Below are 13,663 nucleotides of genomic sequence, written 5' to 3'. Positions count from 1 at the left end.
CCGCCGTCGCAACTGCTCGGAGCCGCCTTCCCTGTTACGCTCTATTCCAGTATCCGCCACTGCTCAAAGCCGCCGTCTCCACTGCAAATCATCTCGCATCGTTCGTCCGTCGAGCAGCCGATGTTCCGCCGCGTTGGCTCTGTTCAACCACGCTCCAGCCCTTCTCTGCTTCAGTTCGGCCACGCTCAACCCTCCTCTGCTCCATTCCTGCCACGCTTCTCCTTCCTCTGCTCCAGTTCCGTCGCGCACCACCGCCCTCAGCCCCAGTTCCGCAGCGGTCCGGGCCACCTCTTCTCCAGTTCTGCCGCGTCCAGCCTTACGGTGCTCCCTCACCTCTATGCTCTAGAAGGTAATCTTTTTTGGATTTTTAATTTTTAATTTGTGATTTACTGATTTTTCATTTTTATTCTTCAATTATTGTTGCCTCTGGTTTAGAATTGATATTCTGTGGTTTTATTGTCTTTAATTTACTGGCTTTAAAAATTAAGGTTATAAAATTCATATATAATAAAAAAATACAAATTTAAAAATAATAATAATGATTTCTTTTATTATTTTACAAATTTCTTCATTTCAATTTTCATAGGATTATTTTCTTATATTAGCACTAAGCAATCTAATTGTATTATTTAGATGCACAAATCAAGTTCGACCAGGTGAAGTCAGGTGAGGTCAGTATGTATATTAATCAAACATAGGATTATGTATGTAATTTTGAAAATTTAGAGTGTGAGTATAATATACTTAATTTGGAAGAGGGGAGTACATCAAATCAATTTGGGAGGAGCCACCTCAAATAGTGGCAATTGAGTTACTGCGTGACACCAGCAATTAGAATGAAATCTCCTGCGTCTTGGCTGCATAAGATGATGGCTAATTGAGCTTTGACATTTTGTGTTTTTTGTTTTTTGGTTTGGAATGCATTTTGTGCTTTTGATTGTTGTTTGCTGTGTCTTTTTTGGCCTTTTGGGCTTTGGCCAGTTTTTAATGAAAAAAAAAGAAAAAACAAAATAAGAAACAGTTGAGGTAGAGGACATTTTAGTCTTTTGCCCTCCCCTTTTACCTGAGGCAGGGTTTTAGTTTGGGGTTTTAAGCTGAACAATTTGCAGAACAAGAATAATGAATCTGTTTCTGAAGAAATGGAACCTGTTCAGCACCTGTTCTTGGGTGGTTCAGAGGGCTATGCTGCACAACTCTCAAGCTCCAAGCGATCACCTTTTCCTTCGAATATCGAGAGCTGGACACCCCAACACTCCCATGAACCATATTCTGGATCAATGGGTCCAAGAGGGCGGACACGTCAGGCATTCCGAGCTCCAGTTCTTCATCAAGCAGCTTAGGTCTCATCGTCGCTTCAACCATGCCCTTCAGGTTAGTTAAATTTGTTTTAATAATTCGAAAAGCTGAACATTTTCATTTGTGAATGTCTGAATATAATTTGAGCTTTATTGAATTTGAGAAGGATTTGATTTTCATTAATACAATATGCCTAAAGGACATGAGTTCCTTCATATTGGATTGGAACTAACTCTTTGAATCGTTAAGTGCCTGGTTTATATATATATATATATATATATTGAAAATGAGTTCATGATTAGATGGCATTGTGGAAGAGTTTTAGATTTATTTTTTTGATCCGGTATAATTCTTGGGCAGAAGAGTTTTAGATTAATATTGTGGCACATGCTACCCCATTGCAAGGCAAGATCCCAACAGAGTCCTTATCAGAGTCTCTCCTGAAAGCTCGACCGCACCTAAAGGCATGTGATGCTAAGTCGCATTTGGAAGGTAGTTCCAACATCCTCGGAAGATTTGGATCACTTTATGTTGACAACCCTTGATCCGGGATCAGCTAGCACCCTAAGAACATTAGCTTGGAGTTCGCTCTTTAGGTTGCCATCAGCAATGGTACCGAGTACGGGTCCCTAAGTTATGTTAAAACAAATGTCCTACTTAAATAAGTAGGATCAAACAATTTGATTTGATATATACATATATTATTGAAACTATGGGCAATTCCTACTGCGGACAAACTATTTAGAACAAATACTATTATAAATGGTTAAGGGCTAACATTTCTCTATCATAACTTTGTTGTTTTTGTTTTGCTTATACTTAATCTATCATATCCCAAATTTTGCTAGGATTGTGCTCATCTAGAGCATTTGGTTGGTATGAATTGTCTTTAGGACCAATAATGATTTGATCATTTTTATTTTTGTATCAGGTATTAGAATGGATGGGTGATGAAAGGAAACATCATTTGACATCTGGAGACATAGCTGTACGTCTTGACTTGATAGCAAAAGTTCATGGCTTAGTTCCAGCAGAGAAATACTTTAATAGCCTTTCAGATTCTGTAAAAGATTTCAAGGTCTATGGTGCTCTTTTGAATTGCTATGCACAACATAACTCTGTGGAGAAAGCAGAGGCTACCATGCAGAAACTAAAAGAGTATGCTTGTAAGCATACAATAAGTTTGGTATTGAGTTATAATGCTCTGTTAAAGCTCTATGTTCGAGTAAGTGAATTTGAGAAATTTGACAATTTGATGAGAGAAATGTTATCCAAGGACATGTATGACTCTGTGTCGCTTAATACTCGGCTGGATGCGTATGCGGCCATTAAGGACATAGATGGGATGGAGAGCTTACTATTGCGGATGGAAGCTGATTCTAAGGCAACTATTGATTGGATAACATACTCTATTGCAGCAAAGGCTTATATTCAGGCTGGCCAACATGAGAAAGCATATGCAATGCTGAGGAAATCGGAGGACCTCATTGAACCCAAGAGGAGGAGGGCTGCCTATGAATCTCTTCTAACTATGTACGGCTCCATGGGAAAAAAGGACGATGTTTATCGTATTTGGGATATGTGCAAAAGGTTAAACAGACCCTGCAACACGAATTACATCTGTATGCTGACCGCATTAGCTAGGCTTAATGATGTTGATGGAGCTGAGAGGATTTTTGAGGAATGGGAGTTTGGAAATACATGCTTCGACATCAGGATTCCGAATGTGATGATGAGTGCATATTGTAAGAATGGTCTGGTGGAAAAAGCTGAAGCATTTTGTTGATAGGCTTTCAAAGAGTAGCAATGAATTAGGCGGTAGTATATGGGATCGATTAGCAAATGGCTATTACAGGAACAATGATATGGATAATGCTATTCAAACAATGAAGAAAGCGATTTTGGCAGGTCAACCTGGATCAACATGGAAGCCCTATCGATTTACTTTGGCTACATGTATTGATTACCTTAAGGACAAGGGAGATTTGGAGGGGGCATCAGAGATTCTTAGGCTATGTCTTGAACGAGAATATTTTTCTACTGTTATACATGATAGATTATCAAGCTATGTGCATGGAAAAACCCCAGAAACAAAGGCCATAAATCTGATGGAAGAATACTATCATTCAAAGAATGATGAACTTTTTCCAGATGGAGAGAAGCAACATGAAATTCAACTCCATGAATAGATCAGCTGTATTACATGAAATTTCCCCTTTCTTCTGGAAAGCTCAAATAATTGATATATATTTAATTATTTTGATCAATGATTACCATTGGATTTTTAAGTATCTTAATCCTTTTTATTATTATTTAAATTTTTATATTCGTATACATTCAATGCTTATAATTATGACACAAGAGTATGTTTTGATTTGTCAGTTTATTTGAAAATTGGTCAAGCGTATTTCTATTCTTGCTTGGGTGGTGTTTGTGATTCTTTTTTTACAAAGAAGAATGTTTAGGTTTACGTGAAACATGCCAAAGCAATTCAGTCTACCAAATAATTAGAGGTAGGTAGTGTTTTTTTAGATGGTTTCCTTATTAAACATCATTACAAGAAGCGGATTATGCAATCAGGGAGGTGTTTTCTTGTTCTTTTATAAAAATTAGAGACTTCGTTCGAAGTGATTATTTAGAAAGACTTAGATTTAAGAATTATATTAGTTAATTTTTAATTATTAAAAAAATTATTATGTTTTGAGTTTATTGAAAAAAGTATTATGTTTTAAGTTGGATTTATTAATAAAAGAATTATGCTTTGAGTTTGCCTTATTAAGAAAAGATTTATGCTTTTGATTTTGATTTATTAAGAAAAGAATTCTGTTTCGAGCTCAAATTATTAAAAAAAGGATTATGCTTTGGGTTTGATTTATTAAGAAAAGTTTTATGTTTTGAGTTTGATTTATTAAAAAAATATTTGTGTTTTGAGTTCGATTTATTAAGAAAAGGATTATATTTGAGTTCGATTTAAAGAATCATATTTTGAGAAATTTTAATGAATTTACAATATTTGAGTTTGATTGATAAAGAGAGATGATTTTGAATATTTTTGAGAAATTATTACACTTGAGAATGAAGTTGAAAGTGAGTTTTGTGCAACTAATTTGAATCCGAGAGTTATGCTTTCGAGGAATTTCAAATGGAATTTAAGGATAGGTTATTGAAGTTAAATTTGAGATTTTTGATTTGGTGAAAATGGGTTATGAAAAAGAAATGGATTTAACTTGTTTTTAAAAGAGATTTTGATATTTGAACTTTCAGGGTAATATGCAAGAATCGTGATTTGTCTAGCTTGCTCCCGTATGATATTTGAGCTTTCAGGGTAGATGCAAAAATTATAATTTTATCCCACTTGTTCCTGTCGGTATTTGAGCTTTTGGGGTAGATGAACAATTATGATTTTGTCCCGCTTGCTCTCAGTTAGTATTTGAGCTTTTTGAGTAGATACAAGGATAGTGGTTTTGTTCCGTTTGCTCTAGGATGGAATTGAAACTGTTAACCCTCCGTCTGTGGTCGGACACTTAGACTTTCCCGAATGATTCCCCCATGGATATATAATAAATGAATACGAGTTTGAGTTTGGGATGCACGCACCGAGAAATTGTCCAAGGTTTGCTACCGGACTGTTAGGTTTTGGCTTATAACCGACAGATGAGCTCATTGGCCATAGGACAGGAATGCATCATTTACATTTGTGTGTATTGTTTACGGTGTGCATCTTGCATTTGACTTGCCTATTTGCATAATTGTATCTATATGCTAATTGAACTAATTGCCTTAACTGTCCTCTCTATTGTGTATTCTTTGTATTGTTTTGTTTGTGCTTGAACAATTAAAAGATTTCTTATGTTGGTGGTGGTGACGCTGATGATTTTCTTGATGTGGTACTGTCAATAATTGTTCCCTGATTATAATTGCCTTGTATTGTTTGATGCCTGTGATTGATTTTGTTTCGAGACTGAGTTTTGATGATAATTTGATTTGAGTTGGGTTGGAGGCTGTGTTTTGACTTGATTTGGGCCAGAAGCCGAGCTTATTTGATTTAGGTCGGAGGCTGTAATTTGATTTGATTATATGATGGGTTGAAGGTCGTAATTGATTATGTTATGAGATATTAATTGAGTTTTGAAATTCTTATAACTAAAGATGTGAACTTTGAATTTTGAATAATTAATTGATAATGCTTTAAATAGATTCATAAGACGAACAATAATCACTACAGTTAAAATCAATTCTTTTTTTATACGTATTCTCTTATGACAATTCTTAAAAATCTTTACTGAGAACTCTATAAAGAACGATGTTTTCAACCCCTATAGATTTTCCTTTTTAGGATGGACAAAGAGTTTTAGAGGAGTTCTTTCTGCATTTGAATGTGATGTTTAGCATTATATATATATATACACTAATTTTTTCTTGTCTTTATCATTATATTTTTGTAAGAGGGATAGGAACCATGATTTGTAATAATATGTATGTATGCATATTTGTAGGTTTCACACACACAAGAGGATTGTGATTTGAATTTGGTTACATATGCATGTTTAAAAAGAAAAATTATTTCTGGTTTTTTAAAGAAAATATCGATACAGTTTCGAGTTAAAGGCTCATATTTTATTATTAAATATATGAAAGTCGTCGTTGTAATATTCTCGCTATCAAAGTGGCGCAATCGAAAGCAGGACATTCTCGCTATCAAAGTGGCCTTAGAGCTGCCACAATGTGTTCTCGTGCTTGGAGACACTGATAAAGATATATTAAAAATATGCTGGAATCTCAATAAAGTTAACACGCAGGGTATGTGTTGCCTTGGAGCTGCCACTGACGAATCTCTACTGAAAATCTTTGATAAAGTTGTTTCGAAATTCTACAAAAAAAATTTTCTAAAGTAACACGCAGGATGCGTGTTGCACAGAGAGATGACAGGTGGTGAATTTCTGATGAAAATCTCTGATAAAATTACTTCAAAATTCTACAAATCTCTGATAAAGTAACACGTATGATGCATATTGTGTCAACGTTTTATAAATATCTACATTTATGCAAAACACCCTAAAAACTAATATTTAACAAAAACACTATTTTTTCCATATCTAAAATAATTCTGAAATTTTACACAATTATAGATAAATTTGACCAAAAAATTATAAGTACCACGTAATTCCCAAAAACTATTTTACATTAGTGGAGGGTTGTTAGATAATGTATCAATTAACTCATTACCAACCAACTAATTAATAAGTAAAATTAAGGATCTAAAACCGCAGTCCGTAACCACTAAATGTATATTTGGTAAACACGTTAAAATTACAAGAAGCATGTTCATTCTAAAAAATATAATTTTAGATTGGAAAAGTAGAGGTAACCAATAATTTTTTTGAATAATGTGTAAATAATGTGAATTAATAGAATTAAATGAGTAAATTTAATTAATAGCATTAAATTAGGATGTAGTGTATTTTTATTTGATTGGTGGTTATTCATGTTGTTTAAGATAGTCATTTACCTAACATTTCTCTTCTAGATTTGAACATGTTGGAGGGTTTATAATTTTTGTTTGGCACCAACTTTTTTTTTCTTTAAAGGCGAACATCATTCTGGATTTGAACTCTCAATTAAATCGTAGCTTTTGCATTTACTTGATAAATTAAAAAATTAATTGATATTTTACCAATTTTACCATTCAATTTCATTTACAATAAAAAATACAAAAAACAATCATGAGAGTTCTTAGATTTTTTTTCATTGCTATGCTTTACAAATAAATATTTTTTTAATATTATTATTATTACTCTTTATTAAGTTTTAATTTTTATCAATTATTTTTTTATTTTTTTTGTTAATAGTATAAATATTTTTATTTAGAACTTTTTTTTATGTTCACTTGTATATATTATTGTAGTTTTTAATATAATTTTTAGTATTCATTTTTTATATAAATTTTTTAATCATTTTTATTAATACATATTTTTTTATAAAATTTTATTTTTTATTTGACTTTATATATTTTTCACTATAAATTCTTAAATTAATATATATTTTATTTATTATTATTAATTTTTATAATATAAATTTTATTAAAAAATATAATTAAATACAAAAAAATCCTAAAGAAGAATACTAACAAATTATAACTAAAAGAGTACTAAATTTCAATGCATAAATTAAATTCTTTTAAAAAAATTATAGTAAAAGAATGTTAAAATAATATAATTTTAAATTATATAAATTTATTCTTTTTTAATAATTTTTGTCTAAATATAATTTTAAATGATGTAATTTAAATAACATTCATTTTATTATAAAATTTATTTTAATACAAAATTATCAAACACAAATCATCTTAACATGTAAATTTTAATCTAATCACACACTAACTAATTATTTATTATTTATTGTTTGACTACAGAAAATGGTGAATCCCGAGATTAACCGTCCCAGCCTCTTGCAGCAACGCCTCTCCAAACGCCGACCCCGCCCCCGGGTGCGCTCAGGCAGCTCCTTAAAGTAGCCTCCGTCTCCGGCGGCATACAGTTCGGCTGGGCGCTATAGCTCTCGCTTCTGACGCCGTAGTGCAGCAGCTAGGGATCTCGCACGCGTGGGACAGTTTCATATGGCTCTGCGGGCCTCTCTCCGGGCTTTTCGTCCATCCCCTCGTGGGCCACGTGAGCTACCGCTGTAGGACCCGGTTCGGCCGTCGAAGGCCCTCCATTGTGTTCTCGGTGCTCGTGTTCTGGCACGCTGCCGAAGTTGGGTGGTGGCTCGGCGACACGACGCACCATTGCGGTTTTCGTGTTCGGGCTTTGGATCCTTGATGTTGCCAACAACGTCAGTTAAAGCCCTTGCAGAGCATTGCTCGGCGATATCACTGGTAAAATTAATAGGAAAAGTAGTTCAATTTTGAAATGGTTGCTGACACACTTATTTGTCGTTGATTGCGGTTTCGTTTTTGGAATTTGATCATGCTCTGTCGGTTAATTGGATTTACTTCACTGATTGAGTGAAGTGAAACCGTTGAATTGCATGGTTAGTGATGCAATTCATCTTTCTGTTGTAGCTTGATTTTTCGTCTGGAATCAAACAATAGTTGTGAAAGTTCGTCGTGAACTAAGCATGAAATCAAGAGGCTCTGGATTCATGAAACTGATTTAACTTTGACCAGGGTTTTAATACTTTGTGACTCTGTCAAGCCTTTGAAAATGGAATGGCTCAATGGCCTACTTGAATCTCAAGATTTTGGAACTTGAAGTTGTTTGGAATGAAATGTTCAGAAATACTCTTAATTTATAAATCATATCAAATTGAAATGTTCCAAATTGGTTTTGGCATAGTTTCATAGCATTTTGCATAAGCTGTGTTTGTGAAGGTGACCTTTTATGTTTGAACGGAACTTCCTCAACACACAACCTTACCTAAAGAAAATGCCCTTATGTTCTTGGACTTTGATGTCGGTTTAAATCCCTTATAATTAACACTGATCATCTGAAACAGTATATTGGCACCCTATTTTTCGGAATGTAAGCCAAGGATCACTGAAGGACGCGAGTTGCACATGCTTAATTTTCCCTGTTTATGGTCATTGGTAACATTCTTGGCTATGCAACTGGATCGTACAGTGGTTGGCACAAAATTTTTCCTTTAACACAGCTGGATGCAACATTAGTTGTGCAAATCTCAAGTCTGCTTTCTATCTCGACGTTGGCTTCATGGTGATCACCACTTTATATCAGCATCATGGTTGCACATGAAGTCCCCCAAGGTTCAATTGGGGAGTCAGGAGGTGCTTCAGAAGAACCTTTCCTGTGGGAGTTATTTGGGACATTCAAGTATTTCTCAAAGACTATAGATAATACTATCTGTCTCTGCTCAAACATGGATTGCCTGGTTTCCTTTTCTTCTTTCTGATACAGATTGGATGCGACGAGAGATTTACGGTGGTGAACCAAATAAAGGGAGTTAGAATGGGGGCATTTGGTTTGTTGTTGAATTCAGTTGTTCTTGGAATAATATCAGTTCTAATGAAGAGTCTATGCAGGAATATTAGGAGGAGTACTAATTAAGCCCTCCTAATATCAGTTGTTAGAAGGGGCATTTGGTTTTTGTGGGGAGTTTCAAATCTTATAATTTAGGATTTAATATTAGGAGGGGTACTAACTAAGCCCGTTAGAATTACTTAGTCTTTTAAGAGTATAAATAAAGAACTCTTATCATTGTATCACATAAGGAATTAATGAATTGATATTGAAGTTGTGGAAGAGAAAAGTGGCTACTTAGGCAAAGATCTACCACCATTCACCATTGTTGCTGCTGCATCCACAATCTTTACCATTCTTGGATCTCCTCTGGCTGTAAGATGTCAAGTGTTTTAAACTGACATATATGTTGCCATACCTATTCATTTGAGAAACAGAAATTCTTGAGGACAAGCAATTTTTAGTATTTTTTGTCATAATTTGAACAACATAAATACTAAATTGTCTTTAACAAATAAATTTTACTAATTCATGTGTGCAAACTCTGAAAAATGTGTTGCAAATTGTATTGATTTATGTATGCAAAACTCTTTAAATATAGGTGCAAACTTATGCTTCTTGTGTACAAAATTTCTGTAGATATGGGTACAAATTATTGCTGGCAAAAAAATGATAATATTTGTTGGTCATCTAACATCGTTCTTTGAGGAAAACATTGTGTGACACAAAAGAAAATTTGGGAAATTATGTCATTCATTGTCTGATACACACAAATTTAGTTTAATATGTTATCTGACTTATTGGACTAATTATTTCAGGTCGCTTATAGTGTTCCATATGCCTTATTGGGCAAGGTGGGCAGGCTTCTTGTGTTAATTTATTGTTTTTTGGGGATATAAATTTGAGTTATTTATATTAACTGCTGATACTTCAGGATTGTCAATGGGATTGCTAAATCTTGATGTAGTTATCCCAATGGTACATCTTGTTTTGCATTGCTTTATTTTCAGTAAATGAGTAAGTCAATTTAGAACTTATTCAACTTCCATGAGAAATATAGTGTGTATCATTAAGATTTACTCTGCCATGAAGAAAAAACCCAAATTTTGTATTCTCTTGGGGAGCATTGAATTTTGAATTTAAGATGAGCACCAAGGCCCAAAAAATGTGATTTACACATGTTCAATGCATAACACTTTGGATATGAAAATCATTTCATTCTGGTGATAATGTATTTAAGACTAATTAAGCCTAAGGGTCTGTTTAGGAGAGATGGTGAAGGAGGAAAGGCAAATATTTTGTTTTCTGAGTGTATAAATGAACAAAAACTTTGGATATAGAATTTGTTGTATTTTTTTTGAGCTACTGGTTATTACATTTATCATGTTGATGCCTGTAATAGATGGTGGTGTCCATGGGGTCAACTATTTGTTGGGAAAAACTCCCATCTTTGCTGTGGCAGCTCTTGCAGCCCTTATTAGTGGATTCATATCTGTCAGCTATTTCTCGATAAAGAGCAGCTCAGTGCACAAGCATCCGGTGCTAACGCAGGGTCCTGAGAAGGTTCGCACCCAAAGGGTGTAATGTACGCAGCCTAACTGGACAATTACATCCATGGTTGTTTCCATGGCCTGATCCCGTGACCTTGAGGGTACACGGAAACAACTCAACCATTGGTCCAACGCTCCTCTTCATAGTTATTCCTCGGTCTGGACCTCAAAAGGCAAGAGCACATATGTATGAGCCTGTGAGGTATCATGTTCCTTTTTCATTTTGCCACTCAATTCGTTCCACAAGTGATCATGGTAAGAGAATGAATAGCTAGCAATGTCTTGTAAATATTTATCTTTTCCATACTTCTATTTTATTGCAGTTATTTTGGAGCCTTTCTTTTCATTTTCTCTAATCCGAATAATTGAATACTCATCATTCTTTTAATTTTCTCTAGAATGGATTGCATGAATGGTATTAAAAGTGATTAAAAGATCACATTATCACTTAAAAAGTCATGCAACTTTGTATTTTAAGTTTGAACATTCATGTTGGATCAAATGGTGTAAATTTCATCTTCTCTATCTTATCATAAGTCATTACTTTCATGTAATACATTTGCTTTTGATGTCTAAGGAATAATGTAAGAGAAGCAACTTGCATTATTTTTCCAATCATCTTGGCAACCCAAAATGTAATCATAAAAGCTGTATGTCACCAAAGTACTGAATAATAATCTAACTTGTGCAATCAGTGGAGAATCTCTCATTGTAAACTAAATCAGTCCCACCTATGTAAAGATTTTGACTTTAAATGCTAAAATGTGATGGAAACGTAACTGGGGCTTGGGGCTTCAAAAGAATTGCTCATATGGGCAAACATCCTTTCCAACCAAGATGAGTTGCTGGTGCTTGGGAATTATATTCCACATGAAAAAAATTCTTTTGATTTTTGAAGCAATGTCAATTACAAGTTGCAGCTTCAATCATGATCTTCTGTTTGGAATCTGAGAAATTTCTGCTACTTTTTGTATAGGTTAGCTGAATTTGCTTAGTGGCCAGCAGTGAATATGTCAATTGCTCTGATGGATTTAATGCTCTTTTTTCTTTGGGTATAACCATTTTCTCTTAACAGTTGATTTGGATTTAGATCATGCATATCCTCAACAGTTTACGAGTGAATAAATTCTTAGCATGGTTTTAACATTTTATCCTCCTATTCTTAGCATTCTATATTAACATACCATAAAATGAGATGGGGGATGTAGATACATTACATATTGGACCTCACACCCATATCGATAATAAATAAATTGTATGTTGATTTTGAATTCGGTGATATATAGTTATGTTTAAGAAACGGTAAAAAAAAAAAAAAAACTTACTAAACATAGACATTTTGCTGAGTTGTCGTATTTGCATGTCGAACAAATTCCAGATACAACACTTATTCGACCCTAGTCTGACATATAAGTTTTTCGTATCCAACTATCTTAAAAAAGTAAAATATAATTTTTCGGACACGCTTGGACACATCTAATAAATACCATCACGTATACCTTACTCTTAAGTTATATTCTTGAAATGAATTTCGAAATAGTATATATTATTATTTATTAAAATAAAAAATTATTTTAAATACTTTATACAATTAAAAAAATAATAACATTTAATAAGAAATAAGAAATAAAAAATTATATATATATATATATATATATATATATATATATATATATATATATATATATATATATATATATATATGTTGTGTCCCATGCCTTGATAAAAATTTAAATTAGTATATCCGCATCATGTTAGGGTCTGTTCTTTATAGGTAAAACTCACAATTTAATCATGTCTAAAGAAATTAGTGTGTTAATCAAACATCAAACTTAAGATTTGAATCGATGTATTCAACATGAACGAATCCGTTGAAGGTTCTAGAGCCTAGAGGAGCATCATTGTTGTTACTGTCAAAGACAATATACACTTTGGCAAAATAAAAATTCAGTCTAATCTCCACTAACACCAACTTGTTTCATTTCCAAATTCGCATTCACTGTGAGAATTTGTGCTGTTAATTACTTTATCTTAATCTCTACCTTCTAAGCATCGGTTCCCTCCTTTTGCATGATACATATCTTTCATGCACAGAAACTGAGTGACGAACATCTACTAATTACACATGTTATCTGACATGGGATGGCCATGGCTTTCAGAGAACCTACACCATTTCATATATATCCATATCCACTGGCTTTGACATTTTGAATTTGTTTTTTCTCTAAATCAAAATTCACATTATGGTTTATGACTTTATGGTACTTGTTACGGTGGGTAACCGGAGATTAATAAGATGGATGGCGTTTGGTGGCCCAAACGTAAGAAGGAGGAGGACTCCGGATGGATCTGCAACTCGGGAGGCTCCGTCCGACTTGTTCGCGTGGATGAATGGGGATTGGTACCTGCAAAGACACTCCGATGCCTAAGTTAGCAAGAGTGTGAGCAGGTCTAGAGAGTATTGGGCTTAGAGATACCTGAGGGATGTCAGTGTATTTATAGTGGTGAGCCAATAACCACCGTTGGAGTAGTGCCGTATCTTTAGGGTGTTAACCGTTCCCATTATCTTGGGGAGGTTAAGATATGGCTTTATGAAGCGGTTAGAGAGATTTTAGGGGCGGTTACTCATTTGAATGAGTGTTTATCTGCCAGCTAATCTCACATCCGACTTCTTCAGATCAAGTCGTGGTTGATACTGACTACTTACATGGAGGTCGGTACTTAGCTAGGCTTAATCCTTCAGATTAGGCCTTTTAGTTGGACATGGGCCTTTGCGTTGGGCCAGGGTATGAACAGTGCCCCTACTTGAGCCCAAATTTTCTTTAAAGTTTGGGTTCAAGT

At 34.2% G+C, this 13,663-nt stretch overlaps 1 protein-coding gene, 1 long non-coding RNA gene and 1 pseudogene across 3 annotated transcripts; all 3 read left to right on the top strand.

The window, feature by feature from the left end:
* LOC112706297 (pentatricopeptide repeat-containing protein At2g20710, mitochondrial) lies at nucleotides 1–3,587 on the top strand. The gene is made up of 4 exons (XM_072200770.1): nucleotides 1–349; nucleotides 634–666; nucleotides 1,110–1,371; nucleotides 2,228–3,587. Exons 3-4 carry the CDS (start codon nucleotides 1,120–1,122, stop codon nucleotides 3,080–3,082), a joined length of 1,107 nt encoding a protein of 368 aa, XP_072056871.1. The 5' UTR covers nucleotides 1–349; nucleotides 634–666; nucleotides 1,110–1,119; the 3' UTR covers nucleotides 3,083–3,587.
* Nucleotides 3,588–7,708: 4,121 nt separating this feature from the next.
* On the top strand, nucleotides 7,709–11,373 carry LOC140174804 (uncharacterized). 2 transcript variants are annotated; one of them, XR_011864568.1, is made up of 2 exons: nucleotides 7,709–8,170; nucleotides 10,675–11,373. It is a non-coding gene; the product is annotated as an uncharacterized lncRNA (long non-coding RNA). The 2 variants fall into 2 exon arrangements; XR_011864569.1 differs by lacking the exon at nucleotides 10,675–11,373 and adding an exon at nucleotides 8,357–8,615 and having other exon boundaries at nucleotides 7,724–8,170.
* On the top strand, nucleotides 8,721–9,561 carry LOC140174885 (sucrose transport protein SUC4-like; annotated as a pseudogene).
* Nucleotides 11,374–13,663: the final 2,290 nt, after the last annotated feature.

The sequence above is a fragment of the Arachis hypogaea genome, chromosome 8 (genome assembly GCF_003086295.3).
Source record: "Arachis hypogaea cultivar Tifrunner chromosome 8, arahy.Tifrunner.gnm2.J5K5, whole genome shotgun sequence".
Taxonomy (NCBI): Eukaryota; Viridiplantae; Streptophyta; class Magnoliopsida; order Fabales; family Fabaceae; genus Arachis; species Arachis hypogaea.
This window is presented reverse-complemented; position numbering and strand designations above follow the sequence as displayed.